This window comes from Medicago sativa, chromosome 8, assembly GCF_051527215.1.
Source record: "Medicago sativa cultivar Bolivia chromosome 8, Bolivia_mono, whole genome shotgun sequence".
NCBI classification, from domain to species: Eukaryota; Viridiplantae; Streptophyta; class Magnoliopsida; order Fabales; family Fabaceae; genus Medicago; species Medicago sativa.
In genome coordinates, this window is record NC_140756.1 from 86633079 (window position 1) to 86657966 (window position 24888).

Sequence of the window (24888 nt, forward strand, 5' to 3'; positions counted from 1 at the left end):
GAAATTAATTTATAGAAGTGAATAGAATTTCTTTAAAAAAAAGGTGACGAAAATATATTAAAGACTTTTTTTGGTATAAAATATACAATTGACTCGTAATGGTTTCAATCAAGCCAGTTCATTTTAAGGATCACATTATTCAATTCTGATCGTTAGGTGGTTTCTCTAAGAACATTTGTTATGCTTTTTATTTGATTTGACTTTCTTGTGTTTGGATTATTTGGCGTTACATAAACGCTAGGGTCTTCACCCAAAAGGGAGAATCTATCAATAAACTTATAGATGAAAGGCAAATCACCCTAATTTTGCTTTTAATTACCACATGTTGTGGATGAATCCTCTTTTATGTTTGGGAGTTCATTTTTAATTTCCAGTCTCTTTTTGTGCTTTTAGCGTGCCTCTTTGTGACAGTAACGTTTAGTTTCTTTTTGGTAACATCTTGTAACAAATACTCTTTTTAGCCCTTCCTTGACACCTTTTGTGATTAAGAGACTAAGTTTTTGGTTAGTATATTCCATTTTAGCTTCTTAAAAAAAATAAAAAACTTGAAAGTAAAATTTTATTTATATCACGTGTGTAAACTCATTTCTTTTGTTTTTCTTATGATTATTACAATATTGATATTGATAACTCTACAAAAGCGCACCTCAGAACATAAGTGTCGGTGAGGTATTCACAATTTTTTTTTACAAGAATTATTCTTAACTTAAAATCCAGTGGTGTCTAAAGTAGCACTAATATCTAAAAAAAAAAAAAAACAAGAAATGTATCACTATTATAGTTAAGGAAAAGTGTAAATAAATAAACTATTAAAAGAAATTATTCACTACAAATCTTGTTTATTTAATTTAATGAAAGTTTTTCTTGTAATAACATACGACATAATTTCACACATATATTTTCTATTATACTACTACTTCCCACATCTGCACAATTTTGACAAATTATTATTCTTGGTTAAACCAAACAATAAAGCTAAAGTGGAAAATGAGCTCCACCAAAAGATGAATCATATAAGAAAACTTGAGTTCAATTCATGGGTAACAATTATTGATAAGACTTTACATACATTTTAGCTGAACTTTGTATTATCAGATCACTTTTCCTATAAAAATTGAAGGATTAACATAAAAAATAATTTATTTCCTTAGTTAACAATTAAAAAGGAAAACTAGTTAAGAGACTCATAAATAAATTAATAAAAGAGAGATTAATAATCAATAAATTTGCATCAATGATGATTGATTCTAAAAAAAGATTATTTTCCTGGTTGACAATGAAAAAGGAAACCTAGTTAAGAAAGTCATAAATAAATTAATAAAAGAGAGAACATTAATTAATAAATGTGCATTAATGATGATTGATTCAATTAATAAGAACTTGACTAATAGTATTTTGTAAAAGTCTAATTTAAGGTGGAAAATCTTTAAATATCATGTCAATGGTTTTTTATAATTGAATAATTAATGTATCTGGTATGTAATATGAACCAAAAACATTAATTATTCAATAAATTAAAAAATGAAATGAATTATTTGATAAAACAAAGAATAAAGAGGTAAAATTATGAGCATTGGATTACTTTAATAAAAAAGTAAAACTAAAAAATAAAGATAAAGATGCATAATTGAAAAGAAAAGGGCAATGTATTAACGATGGAAACACAAACACATGAGAAAATATGAAAAAGATAGAAAAAAGAAAATGATTAATAAAGAATGAAAACAACAATAGAAAATGACAGAAAGTGTGTGAAGTGCAGCAGTGTTGCCAACTGTCGGTGGTTCTCTTCTCTCCTTCCTAGCATCTTCTCTCTCCAGCTATATAAATCCCATTTTTTGAAGAATCACAGATAGAGAGAGAGAGAGAGAGAGAGAGAGAGAGAGATTTGAATGCAACAGGTGAAATTGTAGTGAGTGTAGCAGCAGTTTCCTGTGAGTGAGTGTCCGTCTCTTATGCTCTTTGTCCCCTCATCGGATCTTGGGTTTCTTCTCTTTTCGTCAAAGGTACCTTCTTTCATTTACAATAAAACCCCTCTTTCTTTCATTCATTTCATATCACCCTTCAATGTCATTCATTTTTTCTATCATGTGATTCAAGTGAGCTATTTTTTTACTTCACTTTTAATTCATTCATATTGCTATGTTTAATTCATTGGTTTAGCTCGCCAATTTGCTGTGGTCGGACATTTACACCCCTGAAATTTGCGAATAGACGCCAATTTTAAATGATATCAGACAACTCGGTCCTTCTGTTAACTTGGGCAGGGCAACTGTCAAACCAGTAACCAGTTCTTACAAGTTAACAGAAGGACTGAGTTGCCCAACGTCATTCATAATTGGAGTATTTTTTTTCTACAATTTCAGGGGGAATTGGCGATTTACTAATTAACTTATGTTCCCTAGTTACCCCCTCAATTTGTAGAAAACCATTTTTTTGTCATTTGCAATTGATTGAATTTGAATTCTGTCTTTTGTTTTGATGCAGGGTGATTTCATTCCTAACCTAATTTTGTAGTTTAGGTTAACAATCAGGGTGAGGAAAAAAATTGCCTCTTTGTGAGAGGAACATTTAAAAAAATTACTTACATTAGTGTATGTAAGTTTACTCCAAAGTTTAATTATTAGTTTTGTGAGTTTGGGATGGATGATAAAAATATGAAAGGGGAGGATGGTGAAGTTGATATTGAAAGTGGGTTGGCAGTAACTAAAGATGATTCGGGTAATACTAAACAAGAAAGGACATTATTTGCTAAGATTTATTGTGGTATTGTTGGAGATTCTATAAAAGTTGAAGAAAGAAATAGTATATTATACTTGAAAGATTCAAATTTGAGTGGAGATTCTGTGAATGTGGCGAAAGAGTCTAACAAGTTGTTGACGGGGCAGGACTTGGTGAAAAGTGTAGAGAATAGTCCGGTTAAGGAGAAACGGAAAAAATCTGGTAACAAAAAGGCTGCTAAACCTCCTAGAGCTCCACGAGGGCCGTCGTTGGATGCTGCTGATCAAAAGCTAATTAGGGAGATTACTCAACTTGCCATGTTGAAGCGTGCGAGGGTGGAGCGTATGAAAGCTTTGAAAAAGATGAAAGCTGCTAAAGCATCTTCGTCTCCAAGCAGCAGCATGTTTGCCATGGTTTGCACTGTTGTCTTCTGTATTGTGATCTTATTTCAAGGTAAAATATGTAATTAAAGTAGTATCTGTCATGGATATGTACTTTTTGAGCAGTATTCTGTATTGTCACATGATATAGGTTTAGGTTTGAGCTAACAATTGACAAATGATATAATGGTAACATAATGATATTACTGTTGCAAGTTGTTGAGTTGGGTATTGTTTTGTTACCTATTGGTCCATTTCCACCTATTCCTATTGGTTCTGTTTTCAAAGTTTGGCCATTCCAAATTTCAGGATTGTTACTTCTGTCCTTTGTTTGGTGGTTCCATCAAAATTTATTATTATTTTGGTAGAACTCACTCACATGTCATGGTGTTGAATTTCTGTTCATAAGCCGAATTTCATATTGATTGAGTATTTTCAGAAGGTTGAATTTCTGTTCATAAACTTAGAGATAGTTATGGTCTACACTATCCATCAATCATACAATTTTTGCCCAGTAAAAGTACGCAAAATTGGAATCAAATTCATGAGAATAATGCACTCCTAGTGGTATTCATTTATAAGGTGTTAAATTTGCAGGCATGTCATCATCTGGAAAGAGTTCAGTGACAAGTTTCCAGGGGTCTCCTGTATCTGCAGGAGGAGCTGAAAGTGATCTGATTGCAGTTCAACTTCAACACCAATTGAATAAAATTTCAAGTCAACAACATGCACCTTCTTCAGAGTCTCACAAGTAAGTAGAGATGCAAGGACTCCTTTCATTGCAAGCATATTTTCATTTTTTATCTACCTCAATTTCATAAAGAACAATCTCGATGTGATAACCGGTAGTAATATTCTTATTGTTACTTGATTCTACCTTACAGAATTGTACGTGGTTCATATTTGTCGAGAAAACTGAGATGAGATGAAGGTTAGTGCAGATTTACTGACAATAAAGATGGTTTTACGGCCTTGTGCATCTCACACAAGCCCCTTTTTTTGTCTTCCAATGTATTTCTTTACATTGTGATTTAAGGTGTTGGGTAATTTATCCCCTGATGAGGGTGAAGTTTAGACTTGTAGGAAATTTTGCTTTTGAAGTTTCATGTGACCATCTGTAATCACCTAATTATTTTATATCAATGTCTTTCTATCTGTTATCACCTAATTATTTTATATCAATGTCTCTCAATAGAATCACAACATGACTTGTTTATCAATGTCTCTTTTATATGAAACTTTCAAGTTTCTAGTTTTTGAAACTCAGTTAGTTAAATAGATATAGTTTTTGGGACAAAAGATTATCAATCTAGACATGGACACACGATGGTTCTTAAAACCAAACCTCACTCACATTTCAATGGTTCAACGTTTTCACCAATTCAATTACTAGTCCGGTTTTAAAAGTGAACCAAATAAAGAGACAAGAAAGGAAGGTTAATTTGCACGAATTACCGCTGCTAGAGCAGTAACTTGTATCCCATACAAAATGAATTATTGATTTAATTTATTGAATAAGAATAAGAGTAAATAAACAAATGAAATGAGCCAATTTACAATTGTTTAACTATGGCTACAGCAATATCTATGAACCTCTGTAGTTTTTTATTTAAAATACCTAAAGTTATTGAACCACGTCCAGTTGAGTTTGATAATTGCTTGTTGCAACGGCCAATTTCCCTTTTAATAACTATCAATTTATTACCGACCAACTCATATCTTTTTTGGTTTGTAAAATCAATTACTAATTTAATATAGTAATCCACTATAGAACCGTAAGTCTTAGCACAACTATTGTATTTTCGCTGCAATTCAATATCTTTGGTTTCAATGGCAAAACGTTGAGCATAAATCAATCTTTTAGTGGCTCTTGCTAGAATGTCATTGACCATTTTGACAAATATATCATATTTGGTGGCTTGAGGATTGGAAAGTACGATTGCACGGCATTCACCCAAATTGGGAGACTTTTTGCATATGTCATCCACCAAATCATTAGTCGAGGTTCTCTTCATTTGTGTGAGTGGTGCCGTTTATGATGGGAAAGCCATTTAATTTTCCCATGATGGGAAAACCCCCTATCCCACCATTGATAAACTATTTTTATGTTGAATGGTTTAGATTCATGAGGGCTACTATTACTTTACTGAAACCAAACAGGAGGGGTAGTACTTTGACTACTTGTACAGTGGCAAACTGACACCAACTTCTATGTTCATTTATAAATTCTTCAGATTCCCAGCATAAAAAACCTGATAATACAACAACAAAATAAAAAAAAACTATTACATCTTTTCTATCACTTTAACAATCACCTAAACTCCTTTGGCTATCTTTGATAAAAATAGCGGATAGCTAATAAACTAGCTTTTAGCTGATAGCTGATGACTGATAGCTTATAGCTGATGACCGATAACTAATAAGCTAATTAAAGTGTTTGGTAAAATTAGCGGTTCAACTAACTAATAACGGTAAAATGACTTCAAAGGACAATTGATAATTTAATTGTTTTAATTTAGTACATATTTTATATATTATTAAATTAGCGTTTTTTAAGCTTTATTTTAAATTTATTCTTTTTCAGTTTTTATAATTTATAAAAAATTATTTTTAAAATAAAATAAAAAACAATCGTATATTTCTTATCAAAAAGAAAAAAATTACAATCTTATATATACGTAGCACATTCAATTGTATTTTATTTTTAGCAAAATCTAACACGATTGTATAAAAATCCTGTAGTCATGACAAAAGATTAAAAAACACAAATGTTACATTCTATGATGCAATTTTTTTTTAACCAAAGGTTACATTCGTTTAAATGTACAGTATAAATTATAAATTAAAGATAAATGGAATGCAAAGGCAATGGTTAAGGTTAACGAGACTTTTTTTTTTTTTTAAGGCATGGTATTTATTACAATAATTAATGTGTTATTTTTAATTATAAGAGTGATAAATTATAATGGGTAAAATTGGTTTTTAGATAAAATAATAAGGGTATGAATGGAAGAAAAGATGATAAGTTATAAGCTATAAGCTCAAAAGCTGCTCGGAATAGCGTCTGAAAAATAGCTTATAGCTTATTTCACGAGCTTATTTTTCAGATTGTGAATAGCGTCTTGGGAGCAGAGTGTTCCTATTAAGCTCGTGAGCTTATAGCTTATAGCTTATAGCTCGTGAAATAAGCTATAAGCTATAAGCTCACGAGCTTAATGCGAACACTCTGCTCCCAAGACATTATTCCAAGCTATTTTTCAGGCGTTATTCCAAGTAGCGTTTGAGCTTATAGCTTATAGCTTATCAGCTATCCGCTATTTTTACCAAAGATAGCCAAATGAGTTTAGGTGATTGTTAAAGTGATAGAAAAGATGTAATAGTTTTTTTTATTTTGTTGTTGTATTATCAGGTTTTTTATGCTGGGAATCCGAAGAATTTATAAATGAACATAGAAGTTGGTTGGTGTCAGTTTGCCACTGTACAAGTAGTCAAAGTACTACCCCTCCTGTTCGGTTTCAGTAAAGTAATAGTAGCCCTCATGAATCTAAACCATTCAACATAAAAATAGTTTATCAATGGTGGGATAGGGGGTTTTCCCATCATGGGAAAATTAAATGGCTTTCCCATTATAAACGGCACCTGTGTGAGTTGGAGAAAAGAACAACAAGAAAGAAGGAGAAAGGACACAAAAATTGAGGTTCTCTTCATTTTCTCTTTGAACTAGGGAATCAAGAGTGTGTTGTTTTTGTGGAATGAATGAATGACAGATTATAAAGATTACAAAAATATTGTAATTTCACGTGTTTTGTTTACACGTAAGGCAATATATATGTACATGGTATAATGCAATTATCAATCCTTAAATTAATCTGATCATGCTCATAAAATAAAGAAACGGATACTATCCTTAATATATAAATGGAAAATAGTTCTGCACATAAACCCTAGCCAAAACCTAATGAAGCTCCTTCCATTTTGTACTGAATTAATGCCTGGCGGTAAAATCCTAGGGTTTTTGACTGTGGTAATGACTGTTTAACCCTTGGTGTGTGTTTGGTCAGCAATGTGAATTGGTTTGAAAACTGCAAAATACAATTAGCCAATAGACGGTTTCAGAACAGAGGAAACTTGAACCAAATACTGTACACATTTAAAAGGCAGTCATGGTGGAGATTTGAAATGAGAGCCCTGGTTTTACACGTTAACATCAAGAGTCATGATTACAACCCCATGTGATTCACTTTCTTCAATAAGTTGGCAGAGGAAAGATGAACCAATTTGACTTTCAAACAAGTGACTTGGGTCTCCTATTTCAAATCACAATTCCACATGCCAAACCTCCTCCTCCATTCCTTCACCATCTGGTTCTTTATCTTCTTTCTCAGTCTCCTCTCAAACCATCCACCCTCTCCTCCACCGCCACCAGCCCACCGTCCTTCCATCACCACCATCACCATCACCATCGTCCTCTTCCTCACCACCCTTCATCAACAAAGCTTCTTCCCTCGCTGAATTTCAAACATCAACTCTGCTCAATTATGCTTTTCCATCGCAAGTCATCGCGTCGGCAATTACAGGTCAGCTCTTCTTCTTCTTCTTCTTCTTCTTCTTCTTCACTAATCTTACTCTGAATCAATTCTGAAACTAAAATCAATTCCAATCCCGGTTTCAATTGTGATGCCTTTTTCGTTTTCCATTTTATGATTGAGAAGCCGACGTGGAAGATCCACGAGAGAAGACGAAGCAGTGGGAGGCAACAATTTATCTCAACAACCAATCTCCGTTGATTGGCTATGGAATGATACAAAAAATTTCTACCATCAATTTGGGAAATAGAGTTTTGATTGGGTATTTTTTATCATTGTTCTTTCGCTTCAGCTATGCTATTGTTGTTCACTGTTTGAGGATTGAATTTTATTGAGTTTTTCATTTTAATTTTTTGATGATTTTGGTTCAACAAGGTCAGATCCACATATCTTTCCTTTTGAGGTATTCTAAACCAACCTTTTATATATTACTCTCCAACTTTAACGCAACTTTGCTTTATGTTATTAACATTGTAAGGTTTTTTTTTTGTTGTGTTTGTTTTGTAGGTTTCTCTTGGTTGCTGCTTGGTGCTGAGTGTAAAAGAGAAGAAATTATTACTCTATGTTATTTGCTTCAAAGTAATGATTTGGTACTTAATTTTGTGTTTAAGATATTGTTATTAAATCAACTAGAATGATTTACATCAAATTTTCATGTTCCTTATGTTGGTGAATTATCTTTTGTTTTCTTGAAATTTCATTGAGTTTCTTATCCTTTGTGCTTACTTTCATTTATTTATTTAGAAAGTCCTGAAAAATGATGTGTTTTGAATTGTTTGTATTGGCTTCTTGAGAGTCTTGATGAATGTGTATGAAAGAGTATGCTTTCTCTTTCGCTCTCTCGAAGACAGAAAAAATATTGGATGATACACAAAACATTTTACATGCTTTGATACATCAGTGTTGGAAGATACACAAAATAACCATTGTTCTGTTCTTAATCTATCAATATTAAATACAGTTGGTCTGCAAAATTAACAAAATGTTTCATCTGTTTTTTTGTTTTTGTTTTATGGAATAACCTTCTAACATACATGTTTATATCACACTGTAAATCTCTTTATGTTTATAATAAGTTGTTTTGTGTCTGTTTATGCACTCATGGCTGCCTTTTTATAACTCTGTTATACTATTTGTGGGACACATATCCATTATTCTATAAAATCTTATTATGAACTCTTTGTGGGACACATAACGAAGTTTGCATTTCATGTTTGTATTTTGTTGATGCTTTCAAATGTTTATGATTTTATCAGGTATCGATAGTTTGTAAAAGAGTGAATATCCATGTTTGTTCTGTACTAAATCATGATTAGGATGCTTGATTACATTGCAAAATCATTTTGAATGCCTCAAGGTTATCTTAACAATAGAGACTAGCATGCCGAGCGTATTTTGAGTGGCTCAAGGTTATCCCATGAAACAAAAATATCTTATTTATAGCGCATGAATGCCACCTTTATCATCTTTAAAAACTTCTGCTAAAGAATCTCATTATTTACTGTTAAAAAAATCTACAAACTAAGAACCTATGCCGCCTATTTCAGAATATTCTATATTACATCTTTGGGTTCAATTTACAGATTTTATATCAACAAACTAATTTTGTATGTGTAGGCCATTATCAAGCAATGAGTGCATTAGTTTACATGAAGATACTGCTGAAGGAAGTAACAGAACGCCACTTTGTGATATTACCAACTGTAAGCAATGTTTGCTTCTTAGTTTTATCAGTTTTATTTTTAAAATTTGAATCAGCCTTATGTCTAAGATCACATCATTGGTGTCTAAGTCCGTCGCCTTTTCGTTTTGTTCTGATTTTTAATCGTTATGTTGAACTTTTGAGTTGCGTTTTGTATTTAGCTTTATGGTGTTTTCCTGTATGGCATTATGAACTATCGTCTTTTGTTTGTGTTAATCACTGTGTTGAACATAGCTTTCGAGCACGGAAAGTTCTGAATCAATTTAATTAGCATTTAACTGTTTTAAGATTACTATACTTGAGTGTTTTGTTTTAATTTCTAATGCTCAATTGCAAGTTTCTTTCCATAGTGTCAACACAGTAGAGAGACTTCAACACCTTATGCGCAATCTGTTATCATTCGGTTTGTGGTTTTTTTTTTTGGCAATGAGTATGTATGCTTATGTTGCCGCAATTTAGGTGAAATCACCATTTTGAGTGAAACAACAGTTCAGACTTCATGTATCGCTGTCTAAATTACGGCTGGCCAATGTGAATGGATGGATAGAAAAGCACATATAGCAGTATCATAATTGCTTATATTTTGATCAATGTGAATATCTACTACAATTTATGCACTAAATATGGTATGTTTGGTTTTTTGTTTTACATTTTTCCTGTTCAAAAATATGATTCAATCCCTCACCAAACTACTATGAAGCATTGTTTTACCTTTAATTTCTTAACTTGCTTATAAATTTAAAACTTATTTATTTAGACAGGTTGTAAAAGTCGTCTTTGGTATTGATTTTGATTTATAGAACAAAGTCTAAATCTATGCTTATGTTTATGATTTTGGAAGTAATTTATTTAGATTTCTTTAGTTTGATTTAGAGATAGATATGAAACTCTATAATATCTCATTTTGTATTTGCAATACACCAAGTTGTGTGACTGTAGAATATCCATCAGTAACAATTCTCTGCACATGATTTCTTCACTTCCTCCAAGAAAAATCACTACATCGATCCTCTCATTCCAGCAATTTCTAGATGTTGGTTGTATATGTATTCTTTCACATGAAAGTGTCACAACTTTAACTTGGTGAATTTGGTTACTATAAGTGACACCACTAATTTTCTTTCGCTTGCAATTTTTGTTTTATGATTTTGGCATGTATTTCTTTTTCTAATTTTTTGCATTCATTCAAGGTATTCTGGTGGCCATGAAATTGTTAGTCCTTGAAAAATTTAAGGTCAACCATTCAAGGTATATTAGTGATATCTTCGATTTGAGCTGCTACAATGTTATGGAGTGCACATTCACATTTTTAGGAGTAAAGTTTGGAATGCCCATGGAAACTTCAATGAAAGATTTAATCACCAATGTCTATTTTCTTTTTTAAACCTCTAGCTGTAATCAAACCGAATTCATAACAGTTTATGTTTAACCCAAATGGTTCATTGACATTTAAGTGAAAATTAAGAGCCGGACATGAGTCTGAGTAATTACATATTTTGTTATTAAATGTCTGGTATAGTTCATGAGCATATTCTAAAGCCACTTATAGTACAGTTAGCCGTAGAAATACATTTTAATAATTAGTATTACACCGATTAGTAATCACATGCTATTGTAGAAATTGAAACGGTTAAAGTTTCAAATTCTTTATGCTCTTATGTTGTAATGAAATTGATATATATTTAATGCTGTTTTTATTGAATGTACTCCCTCCGGTCACTATTATAAGCAAAAGTTGACTTTTTAGATTCATTCAGTAAATGATGTATGTAGTCTATATCCTGATCCTCGGCAGCAGCTGTCTCTACAGCTGCCTCTCCTGCAATTTCTCGGACACTTGGATTGATCATGCGGCTTCAAATATAAGAGAAAAGTTAACAGAAAAAGTAGATGAAAAAAATCCAGCCATATTCTTTTCTTTAACCAACCACTATTTATTCAGGATAGTCATCTTTCTTTTTCTTTCTTTTATTTTAATTTTGTTAAACACACAATGAATTTTCAACACATGCAACCATTTGTTTGCAAATCCCGTTTGTGTTTTGTTTTCATCCTCTCCTCATTCTGCAGATTAAAATAAATAGGGGGCAATAGATCAAAACATCTTGACAAATTTGGTAATTTTTTTTAGGCTTAATTGCACTTTTGGCCTCCTATCTTTCCAAAACTTGCGGTTACAGCCCCCTAACTAATTTAAATACAAAACAGCCCCCTAAGTATTGAATCTTTGGCAGTTTTGGCCCCCAACGCTGACGTGACACCCTAAATGAGGTGCCACGTGTCATTTTTTTTTTTAATTTTTTTTGGCCTTGGGGGGCCAAAACTGCCAAAGATTCAATACCTAGGGGCTGTTTTGTATTTAAATTAGTTAGGGGGCTGTAACCGCAAGTTTTGGAAAGATAGGGGGCCAAAAGTACAATTAAGCCTTTTTTTTTTAAGCATAATCAACAAAGATATTAAAACCAAGATTTATAATCATACACAACAACGATATGAAACATGAAATTTTGAGCACAATAAAGTCACTACTTTCGCCGCTGCTGTTGTATAGGGGCCTTCTTCGTAGCCTCTTCCCCTCCCTCTCTCTCTCAGTCGTTCATGTTGTGCTTGTCTACAGGTTGCAGAAAGAAAAGGGATGTTTGTTTTTTAACAAAAAAGAAAAATGGGGAGGTTGATATTCTGTTTTTAAGTGTTTTAATTATGTTAATATTTGAAGCCGCACGATCAATCAAATGGCCAACAATAATGCAGGAGAGGCAGCGGTAGAGGCACTTGCTGCCGAGGATCCGTTTCCGTTGGTATACCACATATGTTCATACCTACAACATTGAGGGCAATGATAGAGGCAGCAGAGTGCAAAAGAGAGCCATGACAACCCCACTTAAAAATTAAATAAATTTATACACCGGAGATTACCATATCCATATCCTTTAGTTAATAAATTTATACACAGGAGATTACCATATCCATATCCTTTAGTTAATAAATTTATACACAGGAGATTACCATATCCATATCCTTTAGTTACTATGCAATCCCTTTTCATTTCCTTTTCTTTTCTCCTTTTTGACTGCGCGATCCATTTTTTTCCCGGAGAACACCTTTTCTTTTCTCCTTTTTGACTGCGCGATCCATTTTTTCCCCGGAGAACAAATGTTGTAGTCCTCCACCATCCATCCACCACCACCACCGCGAAACCACCGCGAACACTCCTCCTCCTCCTCCATCCATCACGGCCGCATCCTCCATCATTCTTAGAAATGGTGGTTGGGTCTAACACAACCCCACAAAACCGGCTTGTGAGGTGAAGATTGCCCCCACTTATAAACAAATTGTTTGGCCAACTCCTAACCGACGTGGGACTCTTAACACACCCCCTCACGCTCAGGATTAGACATCTGAAGTGTGAATCTTAGAAATGGTGGTTGGGTCTAACACAACCCCACAAAACCGGCTTGTGAGGTGAAGATTGCCCCCACTTATAAACAAATTGTTAGGCCAACTCCTAACCGACGTGGGACTCTTAACACACCCCCTCACGCTCAGGATTAGACATCTGAAAGTGTGAATCTTAGAAATGGTGGTTGGGTCTAACACAACCCCACAAAACCGGCTTGTGAGGTGAAGATTGCCCCCACTTATAAACAAATTGTTAGGCCAACTCCTAACCGACGTGGGACTCTTAACACACCCCCTCACGCTCAGGATTAGACATCTGAAGTGTGAACATAAATGACGGGTAGCCCGATAACGGAAACCTGACAACAAGTGGCCTAGAATCGTGAAGAGGTTCTGATACCATCTTAGAAATGGTGATTGGGCCTAACACAACCCCACAAAACCGGCTTGTGAGGGCCCCCACTTATAAACAAATTGTTGGGCCAACTCCTAACCGATGTGGGACTCTTAACAATCATCTTTCACTAGTTGGTAGCCACAGTCAGAGATATCTTCATCTCTCTCCACAAACCCTAACTGTTGTAATTGTAAGGTACTGATTCATTCAATTTCCTTTTGTGTTGGTACTGATTCTGATTTGATTTCCTTCTATTTGTTCATGAATTTAGTTTTTAATTTGCTTTCACCTTCAATTTTTACCTAACCCTAATCAAAACAAAAGGGAAATAGAAAGTGAAATTAGTGTGAAAATTGAAATTAAATGTAATTTCCTTCTATTCTGATTTGATTTCCATTCTATACTGTGTTTATGATAAAAACTTTAAGTTGTTAGTCTCTGAGATATGTTCATATTTTTTTAATGTGTTCATGATAAAAACCTTAAGTTGCTATTCTGTCATTGTTAAGTATTGATGTTTATGATAAAAACCTTAAGTTGTTAGTCTCTGAGATATGTTCATATTTTTTTAATGTGTTCATGATAAAAACCTTAAGTTGCTATTCTGTCATTGTTAAGTATTGATGTTGATTAAATAAGTTTACGTGATATTATTTGTGTGACCGTACAATTTACAAATATTCTACAAGTATTACAAATGTTCTATCCATGCTATTATTTTGATTATTTCTTTCATGAATTTTTAAAATATGAAATATAGGGAAAGCAAGATGGTTGAACCATTGTCTTAACATCCAGATTTCACATTTACACATTGTTAAATTGAAATCGAAACTTGTTGAAATTGATAAATTTGTTTCTTTGCAACATAGAAAAGTTAAGATGAAGAGTCGAAAAATTGATTCGCTTTTCAAGAGGAAGGCCGATGATATTGAAAGAGATGAAGAAGTTATAATTTCTTCATCCGAACCTGAACAAGTTCATGAGAGTCCAAGAATTGAAGAAAATGAGCCTCATCCTTCAAAGGTTAATAGAGTTAATTCAGATGGAATTGAGATTTCTTTAGAAAGGGATCCTGGAAAACATATTCCAATTTGGCAATATCCACCAAATCAAAAGGATACAATACGAAGAGCGTATCTAACATGTGATCCTTATAAAATGAAATCAGAAAACTATCCCTTGTCCTATATCGGGGATCATCCAAGGCGGTTTCAAAACACTTGGTTTAACATGTTTTCTTCATGGCTAGAATATTCACCGTCAGAAGATGCTGCATATTGCCTACAATGTTATCTCTTTAACAAAAAACCAAGTGGACGTCCCAGATCACAAGTATTCTTTTCTACGAGCTTTAGAAGTTGGAGGAAAGTTAGGAATTGAAAACTTTGTTCCTTTCTTAGACATATAGGGAAGGATCCTTGATCACCACACAACAATGCAATGAAAGCTTGTCAAGACTTCTTGAATCATGATGGGAATCTTAGGAATATTATTGAATTGCAAAGTTCAAGTCAAATTTTAAATAATCGACCATCTCTCAAGGCTTTAATTGACACTGTTCGTTGGTTAACAATTCAAGCTTGTGCTTTTAGGGGTCACCGTAAAGGAAGCAAATCGAGAAATCAAGATAATTTTCTTAAATTGTTAAAACTTTTAGCTCATGTTTGGCTGCTACTAGACAAACCAAAAAATTTTGGTCATGTTTATCAACTTTGAAGAATTTATAAATCATATTGCACACAACATATTTAAGTTGTAATAAACCAAAAATCGATCGTCCTCGTGAGCTTAGCTGAGCTGAGTTGGTATGAACAATGCATAATATATGCAAGGTCAGGGGTTCAAACCCCGACCACCACAAAAAAAAACTAAAAATCGACCTTTGAAAATTTAAACTACATAATACATAAAGTCGATCATTAAATACTTAAACCATGTCCCATCTTGTTTCTCAACTTAGACTTGATAATTTTCATTGCTGAAAAAGATCTTTCAGTTGTGGCTGTAGAAACTGGAAGAGTCATAATAAGGCGCAACAACTTATCAATCAAAAAGTATTTTTTCGTTTGTTTAGTGGCAGCCAAACATGAGCAGAATTCTTGAATAGTTGATAAATTCTTCAAAGTTGATAAACATGAGCTCTTTTTTTTTTTGATTTGTCTAGTGGCAGCCAAACATGAGCACAATTCTTGAATAGTTGATAAATTCTTCAAAGTTGATAAACATGAGCACAATTTTTTCGGTTTGTCTAGTGGCAGCCAACCATGAGCCAAAGTTTTAACAATTCAAAAAAATTACCTTGATTTCTCAATTTGTTTCCTTCACGGTGACCCCTAAAAGAACAAGCTTGAATTGTTAACCAACGAACAATGTCAATTGAAGCCTTGAGACATGGTGGATTATTCATAATTTTACTAGACTTTTGCACTTCAATAACATTCCTATGATACCCATCTTGATTCAAGAAGTCTTGACAAGCTTTCATTGCATTGTTGTGTGGTGAGCAAGGATCCTTCCCTATATGTTTAAGAAATGAATAAATTTTTCCATTACTAACTTTCCTCCAACTTCTAAAGACTGTATGAATGAATACTTGTGATCCGGGATGTCCACTTGGTTTTGTGCTAGAGAGATAACATTGTATGTGATATGTATAATCTTCTGACGGTGAATATTCTAGCCATGAAGAAAACATGCTAAACCAAGTGTGATGAAACTAGGGGTGTTCGTGGGTGAGTTTGGGTTGGATTTGACCAAACCCAAACCCAAACCAAATAGGATATTCCGGTTTGGGTGAGGTAAAATAACCACCCGTTATACTATTGGGTGGGTTTGGGCAAACCCATTAATTTTTGGGTTGGGTTGGATTGGGTAATGGGTTACCCAACTTATTTTTCTATTTTTTTAATATTAAATGACAAGTCATCATAATTTTGTTTTTAAATAGTACTCCACTTTTTAATTTTCTTAAAAAAAAATGTTTAACTTATTTTATGCATCATAGAATATCAAATAATAAACTCCATCATAAAATACTTACAACAAACCAAAGTTGCATGACATAAAATTGCATTAGTATCAAAATAACAAAAAAAATGCAACATATTAATTTGTAATTCTAATATGTTTTGATTTTCAATATATATGGTACAATGTGTATGTTTTGAAAATATAACTTTCTTCTACCCTATGAAAATAAAGATAAAAGATATTAACATTATTTGATAAGTGGGTTTTTTGGGTTTGGGTCTGATTTTACCCGAAACCCATTTATTTTTATGGGTTTTACATTTTTAGAAACCATATCCACTCAATTACCCAACCCAACCCATTTTTTTGGGGTTTTTGGGTGGGTTTGACCGCGTTTTCTGGGTTGACCCAACCCATGAACACCCCTAGTTGACACCGAATTGGATGATCCTCGATACAGGACAAGGGATAGTTTTCTAATTTTGTTTGATAAGGACCCCATTTTAGATACGTTCTTCGTATTACATCCTTTTGATTTGGTGGATATTGCCAAATTTGAATACATTTTTCAGGATGAAGATATCTCTGACTGAGGCAGTGAATTGGTGGAAGATGCAGGAGGATGCGACCGTGATGGATGGAAGAGGAGGAGGAGTGGTCGCGGTGGTGGATGGATGGTGGAAGACAGCAACATTTGTTCTCTAAAAAAAAGGATTGCGCAGTCAAAATGAAGAAGAAGAGAAGAGGAAATGAAAAGGGTATGATAATTTTCATAGTAACTAAAGGTCATTATGGTAATTTCCAATGTATAATTCTTTTTTTTTTAAGTGTGGTTGCCATAGCTCCCCCTACACCCTGCTGCCACCGCGTGTTAGTGGCATTTTGTAGAATGTCATTGACCATTATGACGGCTATATCCTTTGATCATTTGTGATGGCTTGAGGATTGGAAACGTAGGACTGAACTGCATAGGTCAAAGTTTGGTGTCTTTTTGCATGTGTCATCCACCAAAATACCAAATCATCAACTTCAGCGTTCATTTGAGTAAAGGATTGAGTGAGTTGGAGAAAAAAACAAGAGAAGGAGAAAGGACACAAAAGTTGAGGTTTTCTTCATATTCTCATTGGACTAGGAATCAAGAGTGTGTTGTTTTTGGGACTGCACTTGAGTGACATAATGTCACCGTGACATTAAATCTGGGCCACACAACACACATTGCCATTTGCATCTGGGCTACACAACACATCCATGAGTACATTTGTGTGGCCCAGATTTAATGTCACGGTGACATTATGTCACCCAAGTATTTTCCATTGTTTTTGAGGAATGAATGACAATGTTCTTACTTGGGGTGCAATTTAATGTTAGTTTGGTCGGTGGATAGTTCAAAATTTGCGATTTCTTTGGTAAAAGTATTTAAAATTTGTGAATTTTTCCTAATGTCTTCAAAATTTCAAAAAGGAAAATATATTCCACCCTTTATATTACTTGTTCTTTTCCAATCCATTTTCTTAATTTAAAATTTTGTAGCCATTTCTTAGGAAAACAAATTTTATAGCCTTTTTCATTTTACTTTAGTTTTTTCATATTATTATAATTGTCCCATGTAAGTTGTTTATTTGCATTTTGTAACGATGAGTTTTGTATCTGGATATTGATTTTATGGTTAAAACCTGACAAACGGTTAAATCTTGTTTTTGCATGTTATATTACCTCTAAAATATTTTTTTGACTTTTAGTTTATTAAAGTTTTTTCATCACTATTTTTGGTCTCTGTTTTTAAGTGTATCATTCGAAATCTTGATTTTTTATGACAAAACATAAATTAAAAATGAATGTTTATATTAACGCTTAAAAATTTATATTTAATCATGTTTTATTAAAACATTCTATTTCTTTTGTAGAGATTCTTATAATATTCCAAACATTTTTACAAAACTCATTCAAAAATATGATGGACAACATGAACTAACTTAAAAACAGAGACCAAAAGTGTGGACGAAAAACTTTTCAGGGACTAAAATTCGATGAAAAAATTTAGGGTGACAAAAACAAAAAGTTGAATTATAAAAAAAATGTAAATGATTTTTTAATTATTTATGATTTGTGGGATAATTTATATATTTTGATAAAAGTTTATGAACATTTTTTTAGGTCAAATTTATGAGCATGACACTTTATTACAGTGATTTAATATATTTTGACTTTACAATCAATAGTATATATATAAAGTAAGGTTTTTTATGCCACGTGTCTCTTCCACGTTTATCCTCAATATTTTTATATTTTTTATATTTTATTTGACATCTTATTTGACAAAAATCTCAGCAAACTTTTGATCTTATCCACTAAATATTTTATTTAGTTTTATATTTAATTCCTAATATTTTGTGTAGCCAAAATATCTCAACAAACTGTATATAATACTTTCAATACTATCCATTAAATCTTCCTTTATTTTTTTCTTTCTTTTTTTTAGGAAAAGAAGTTTCAATTAGTTTTTTTCATTGAGGAAAAAAAGGCTTCGATTTGTTTTTTTTTTTAACTATAAATAAAGGAGAATTGTTTAATCACGTAAACACATATTTTGAGCAGAAACTGAAACTCAAACCTTCTTTTGATCTAAGCTTTTTCTTTCTTCAGGTTTGACAAACACATATACTATTGTTTCTTTTACTTTCTTCAGGTTTGACAAACACCTATACTATTGTTTCTTTTACTTATGCTTATATTTTTTTTTATATATAATATGAGAGGGAACTAACACCTACGAGTGAGTTTACCGATTGTTTTTTTTTCTTTCTTTCAGGTCCTTGAACTATTGTTGCTGGCATCCATTACAAACACCTACGAGTTTCAGGTCCTTGAACTAACACCTATACTATTGTTTCAGTTTCAGGTCCTTGAACTAACACCTATACTATTTTTTTTTCCTTTTCATTTCAACAGTAGCGTTTTAATATTATTAATCACCTATACTATTATCACCTATACTATTTTTTCAGGTCCTTTTCGTTTTAATATTATTAATCAGTAGAGTTTTGATTTTAATAATAATATTTTAGGACCTGAAATATTTTTATTTAATTTTATATTTAATTCCTAATATTTTATGTAGCCAAAATGTCTCAACAAACTATATACAATACTTTCAATACTATCCATTAAATATTTCTTTTTTTAGGAAAAGAAGTATCTCCTTAGTTACTATCTCTTTTAGCACCATATTATTCAATTAGTTTTTTTCATTGAGGAAAAAAAGGCTTCGGTTTGTTTTTTTTTAACTATAAATAAAGGAGAATTTTTTAATCACGTAATCACATATTTTGAGCAGAAACTGAAACTGAAACTTCTTTTGATCTAAGCTTTTTCTTTCTTCAGGTTTGTCAAACACCAATACTATTGTTTCTTTTACTTTTACTTATGCTTAAATTTTTATTTTTATATACAATATAAGAGGGAACTAACACCTACGATTGAGTTTACTGATTGTTTTTTTTCTTCAGGTCCTAGAACTATTGTTGTTGGCATCCATTACAAACACCTACGAGTTTCAGGTGCTTGAACTAACACCTATACTATTGTTTCTGTTTCGCGTCCTTGAACTAACACCTATGCTATTTTTTTTCTCTTTTCGATTCAACCATAGCGTTTTAATATTATTAATCACCTATACTATTATCACATATACTATTTTTTCAGTTTCTTTTCGTTTCAATATTATTAATAAGTAGCGTTTAGATTTTATTAATAATATTTCAGGTCCTAAAATATTATTATTTCACCAGTAGCGTTTTAATATTATTAATCACCTATACTATCATTTTATGATAACACCTATACTATTATTTCAGGTCCTTATTTCTAAATAATTATTATATACATATATCAACCACTTTTTAATCCTGCTTTTTAATATAACATGTTTTCATCTTTTTGTTATTTTTATTTTTTGATTTTTGTAGACGAATTTTTAAATAGCATTTTAAAAATTTCTAATCATGTTTACACACACTTGCAATACCTTCATTCAAATTTGATTCCTATTTAACCAATAAATTTCATCAGTTTGGTTTCTAATTATCTTTTTTCAGAAATTATGGCTGCAAAATTTGACCTCATTGATAGCATAACAATCAATAATAAGTACAGATTATGGAGATTCAAGATTAGGATCATTAGAATGTGGAGAATGCCAAACTTTAAAGATAGAGACCAGGTTGATTTAATCGATATGGTTTTCATGGATGAAAAAGTATGCATCGGTTCTTTTTCCTTATTAACTTTTACAAACTAACATGATTTTACATTATTTAAAGTTATTTTTTATATTAACATTAATCTTTACCGGTTTTATTTGTTTTTATTATTGTTTTATTATTCACAATTTTTGTTGACTTTTGTTCTTTCTAATATTTCAGGAGCAAGATTCAATGTACTGTGTGGAGTGACAAAGTTGCAAAATATCAATCTATGTTGGTTGAGGGAATGTTTTACGAGATAACAAATATCTCAGTTTCTAAGAACAACTATAAATTTAAACCAACTTGCCATGACTATAGACTATTTTTTAAGGATATGACCACCATCGAGCCGGTTGATGACTCAATTGTTCCTTTTTATGCATTCAAGTTCATATCATATGATGAAATTTTTGGGGCTAGGAATGAAGATTGACAACTAATTGGTATTTTTTAATGATTTAATTCTTATATTTATTGCCTATTAATTTGTTATAGTTTTGTTTTTTTATTGCGTTGGATATTAACTTCACCTTTCACATTTTTGTAAGATATTATTGGAGTATTAGCTGCAAAGGGGGAACTCACATAATACAAAAGTGGTGTTCAATCAACCAATTTTTTGCCTCTGGAGTTGGATGATCTTGAGTAAATATTATTTAATTTATTTGCAGAGGAGGGGAGAAACTCAGGTGCACTTATTCTATTTTATTTTTGCATATTACACTTATTAATTACTACTTTTGTATTCCAAGATTAGATAGCTTATTTTATGTTCGTAAATAATTTTTATTTCTAAATTTAAATCATTTCAATTTTTTCATGTATGTGTCCATGAACATAACCTTATTTAATATTTTCTATGACTATCCCGGGCAACGCCGGGTCACTACACTAGTTAAGTTAATATTTTGAATAAGGATATTTTGATATATTTTGACTTTATAGGGAATAAAACATATTTAACCCTATTAATAATTCTTAGCCAAAATCAACTACTAGTATTTATTTATTATTTAATAAGAATAAGGGTAAATAAACAAATCAGCCACTTGTTAATTGCTTAAGTATGGCTGCAGCAATATCAAGCAACTTATGTAGAAAGCTAGTCCTATCACCTAAAGGAGAACTAGTTGAGCCTGATAATTGCTTGTTGCATGAGTCAATTTCCTTTCCAATATAGACCATTGAGTAAGCAGCCAAACCATATTTTTTTTGGTTTATAGAATCAATTGCTTGTGGAAGTACGGTTTTCACTAATGGAATGTATGTCTCTGCACAAATAGAAAATTTTCTTTGCAATTGAATATCTTTGGTTTGGTTGACAAGAACTTGAATATAATTTAATGTGTTAGTGGCATTTTGTAGAATGTCACTAACCATTATGGTGGCTATACCCTTTGCATCAATTGTTTTGGCTTGAGGATTGGAATGTAGGATTGAACTGCATAGATCAGAATTTGGTGTCTTTTTGCATATATCATCCACCAAATCATCAACTTCAGCGTTTGGTATAGTAAAAGATTGAGTGTGTTGGAGAAAAAAACAAGAAAGAAGAAGAGTATAAAGAGGGAAAAAAGACATAAAATTAGTTGAGGCTCTCTTCATTTTTTCTCTCTTGTTACTAGAAATCAAGTACTATAAATGAAGGGATATAATAATATTTGTTTTTGATATATTACTGTGTGACAGATACATGTATATATACAAAAGGAAGAAAGTAACGTGTGATTGCATCATTGATGCAGTATCAACGCAATAATGAGGGAATAATTACATAACGGTAATAAAGCTATGACTAAGAACTATAATTAAGGGAGGCTAATTATTGTAAATTTCAAATTCAACTTTGCTAAGTGTTGACTTGTGTATCTCCAATACGCCCCCTCAAGATGTGAGATCATGAAAACGGCTGGTTGGAAGTGGCTTTGTGAGAATGTCGGCGAGTTGGTCTTTTGTTGAGACATATGATATCACCAGCTTGGACTTGTTCTCTTACAAAGTGATAGTCCATAGAGATATGCTTTATACGAGAGTGGAAAACTGGAATAGAACACACATATGTAGAACCCACATTGTCACAAAGAAGTTTAGGTTTGTGTTGAATGGGTATCTTGAGTTCTAAGAGAAGATTGGTGAGCCACATTAGTTCAGCTGTGTGCAGTAGCCACTGCACGATATTCTGCCTCGGTAGATGATCTTGCTACTGTACGTTGTTTCTTTGAAAGCCAAGATATTGGGTTGCCACCAAAAAATATTAAATATGCTGAGGTAGAAGTGCGGTCATCTAGATTGCCTCCCCAGTCTGCATCAGTGTATGCTAGTAATTGAAAAGAGGATGACTTCTTAAGCATGAGACCAAAATTAGTTGTGGATTTGATATTCTCTTCATTTTCTCTTTGAACTAGGGAATCAAGAGTGTGTTGTTTTTGTGGAATGAATGAATGACAAATTATAAAGACTTGTAATTTCACGTGTTTTGTTTACACAAGGCAATATATATATGTACATGGTATAATGCAATTATATCAACCCTTAAATTAAGCTGATCATGCTCATAAAATAAAGAAACGGATACTAATGTAACTATTAGACAATTATACCCGTAAAAAATAAAAAAAACTATTAGACAATTATGGCTATTTTAATATGCTCTCAGTTATGGTAATAGTAACAACTCCTAACATCAAAACCGATACACAATTATCGTGAGAGTGTAACCACTGTATAATTATGGCTAAAGTAATATGCGCCTAATTAATAGCTTCTAATATCAAAATGGATACACAATAAAAATGTGTGATGATAATTTTACCGATAACAGTGAGATAATTAGGAGGGGAGAGAATCATGCACTTGCAGGTTTAATACATGTTCATACCGATAGAACAAACACCTACAGCATTTAGGGAAAGATCATAGTGTCATGGAGATCAGAATGATCTACACACACTTACACCTTTGCAAACAATGAGTTTGGCCAACTGATTTTATTGAAGCACTCTTCATTTCTTTTTTTTTGAGGGACACTCTTCATTTCTCAACTTTGGCTCATTAGCTGTAGCGAAAAACATTTTGCTCCAATCCTTATTTTTGAAACTTTAGAATGCTCTCTTGGTGGTGATCATAGAACCTCTCTTTTTGGATTCTTTAATCTCCTTGGCGCAAACATCACAACCAATACCAAGTTTTCAAGTAAACAACAACGAAACTTGATAACACAAATTCATCGTTTAACACCGCGGCACCATCACAATACTTCATAAAACTGAAAAAGATGAAAATAAATATGAACAAAAATAACTACTAGAAACTTGTTCTTCATGATCAGTTTCGATCTTGATCAATTTCTTGACTTTCATTTTGTTAACTTGTCACATGTGTTAATAGCATTAAAAAGGCATCCTAAATTCCCATTCATTGTTGTGTGACTCTTGCCAGTTTCAGGTGGGATACGTACCAATCATGTGAGTTGGACTCTATTGATACGTGTTTAGCTTTTTTTAGTATTAAAAAATATTGATTGAAAATTTTATAGAGACTAAAAATGTAGATGTAATATTTTACAGATACTAAAAATGCTGATTAAATTTTTTAAAAAATCTATTATTTTTAACCAAAGGTTATGAGTTCGAATTCTGCCACAAAAATCAACAATGTTAAATCCAAAAAAGTTTTGCTACCCATTACAGTTTGACGGGATACCCAATTCATAATTTTTTTATAGGGAGTAACATATATGATTTTTTTGGTGGTGTTAGAGTAACATATATGATTATCATACGCATACGTATATCACTACCAAAAATACGTATACGTATATGATTCATATAAAAATAATTAAAAAACTTAATTGGTCTTTTGGATGAAATTAAATTTAAGAGAGGGAGTAAGGTATATGACCACGTCATAATGGCAGGGTGGAAAATGTTCAAGCGTTTGTGACTACAAACGTGTCGTGCACCTGAGCATTTCTCATCTTTTAATACTTTTTATTTTTATTTTTAAGGATCATCTTTTGATACTTGTAAACTGAACATTTGCCAGTTCTATATTTCATAATATTTTAAAGAAAATGCTAACAAAAAGACACTTAAAAAATATTTAAAGTGAAAATTTTATCTTCCGAATTGTGCATTCAACATGTTGAAACAACAAAAAGTTAGTTGAGTCAGAAATTCTTGTTGCAAATGCCAATTTCCCTTCCTTAAAAAAAAAAGAAACGAAATACTCACTGACCAACTCATATTTTTCTTGGGTTGTCCAATAAATTGCTTGTGGAATATAGTATGCCACTAATGCATCGTAAGGTTGGGCGCAAATAGGGATGGGAATAGGCTAGGTCGAGCTAGGCTTTGCAAGGCCTAAGCCTGGCCTGCCAAATTTTTTTGAGGCCTAAGCTTGGCCTGCGGCCTGTCATATGCTTACTTTTTAGGCCTGAGTCTGGCCTTCTGAAAGCCTGATACGGCCTGCTAGCCTGTTTAAAAGC

The 24888-nt window shown here is 32.4% G+C and overlaps 4 protein-coding genes and 1 pseudogene across 8 annotated transcripts; 3 read left to right on the plus strand and 2 right to left on the minus strand.

Annotated features, from left to right (window-relative positions):
* The first annotated feature begins 1850 nt into the window (after positions 1-1850).
* On the plus strand, positions 1851-4269 carry LOC146902728 (uncharacterized). The gene is made up of 4 exons (XM_085732303.1): positions 1851-2006; positions 2488-3174; positions 3699-3852; positions 3986-4269. Exons 2-4 carry the CDS (start codon positions 2643-2645, stop codon positions 4023-4025), a joined length of 726 nt encoding a protein of 241 aa, XP_085588429.1. The 5' UTR covers positions 1851-2006; positions 2488-2642; the 3' UTR covers positions 4026-4269.
* Positions 4270-6967: 2698 nt separating this feature from the next.
* On the plus strand, positions 6968-11038 carry LOC146902729 (uncharacterized). 5 transcript variants are annotated; one of them, XM_085732307.1, is made up of 7 exons: positions 6973-7678; positions 7814-7949; positions 8063-8090; positions 8195-8277; positions 9305-9390; positions 9849-10015; positions 10580-10752. In XM_085732307.1, the coding sequence occupies exons 2-6, from the start codon at positions 7900-7902 to the stop codon at positions 9902-9904; spliced, it is 303 nt and encodes a 100-aa protein (XP_085588433.1). In that variant the 5' UTR covers positions 6973-7678; positions 7814-7899; the 3' UTR covers positions 9905-10015; positions 10580-10752. The 5 variants fall into 5 exon arrangements, 2 of the variants coding, with proteins under 2 accessions (XP_085588433.1, XP_085588432.1); XR_015021378.1 differs by lacking the exon at positions 9849-10015 and having other exon boundaries at positions 6968-7678; positions 8195-8266; positions 10580-11038; XM_085732306.1 differs by lacking the exon at positions 9849-10015 and having other exon boundaries at positions 10580-11038.
* Positions 11039-14067: 3029 nt separating this feature from the next.
* On the plus strand, positions 14068-14904 carry LOC146902730 (uncharacterized; annotated as a pseudogene).
* A 532-nt stretch (positions 14905-15436) lies between these two features.
* Positions 15437-16932, minus strand: LOC146902731 (uncharacterized). Its single transcript, XM_085737164.1, has 2 exons — positions 16582-16932; positions 15437-15904 (listed from the first exon to the last, which is right to left on the minus strand). The coding sequence occupies exons 1-2, from the start codon at positions 16930-16932 to the stop codon at positions 15437-15439; spliced, it is 819 nt and encodes a 272-aa protein (XP_085593290.1).
* A 4511-nt stretch (positions 16933-21443) lies between these two features.
* On the minus strand, positions 21444-22007 carry LOC146902732 (cell wall / vacuolar inhibitor of fructosidase 1-like). The gene has a single exon (XM_085732304.1). The coding sequence runs from the start codon at positions 22005-22007 to the stop codon at positions 21444-21446; it is 564 nt and encodes a 187-aa protein (XP_085588430.1).
* Positions 22008-24888: the final 2881 nt, after the last annotated feature.

What these genes read in the sequence shown, in the direction of transcription:
- LOC146902731 (XM_085737164.1), bottom strand. Translation starts at nt 16,932, where the DNA reads ATGAAAATTATCATACCCTTTTCATTTCCTCTTCTCTTCTTCTTCATT. An exon ending in CAATTCGGTGTCAACTAGGG is followed by an intron (nt 15,905 to 16,581) that starts GTGTTCATGGGT and finishes GAACACCCCTAG; the next exon opens with TTTCATCACACTTGGTTTAG.
- LOC146902732 (XM_085732304.1), bottom strand. Translation starts at nt 22,007, where the DNA reads ATGAAGAGAGCCTCAACTAATTTTATGTCTTTTTTCCCTCTTTATACT.
- LOC146902728 (XM_085732303.1), top strand. Translation starts at nt 2,643, where the DNA reads ATGGATGATAAAAATATGAAAGGGGAGGATGGTGAAGTTGATATTGAA. An exon ending in TATTGTGATCTTATTTCAAG is followed by an intron (nt 3,175 to 3,698) that starts GTAAAATATGTA and finishes TTAAATTTGCAG; the next exon opens with GCATGTCATCATCTGGAAAG. An exon ending in CCTTCTTCAGAGTCTCACAA is followed by an intron (nt 3,853 to 3,985) that starts GTAAGTAGAGAT and finishes TCTACCTTACAG; the next exon opens with AATTGTACGTGGTTCATATT.
- LOC146902729 (XM_085732306.1), top strand. Translation starts at nt 7,900, where the DNA reads ATGATACAAAAAATTTCTACCATCAATTTGGGAAATAGAGTTTTGATT. An exon ending in GGAAATAGAGTTTTGATTGG is followed by an intron (nt 7,950 to 8,062) that starts GTATTTTTTATC and finishes TGGTTCAACAAG; the next exon opens with GTCAGATCCACATATCTTTC. An exon ending in ACTTTGTGATATTACCAACT is followed by an intron (nt 9,391 to 10,579) that starts GTAAGCAATGTT and finishes CATTCATTCAAG; the next exon opens with GTATTCTGGTGGCCATGAAA.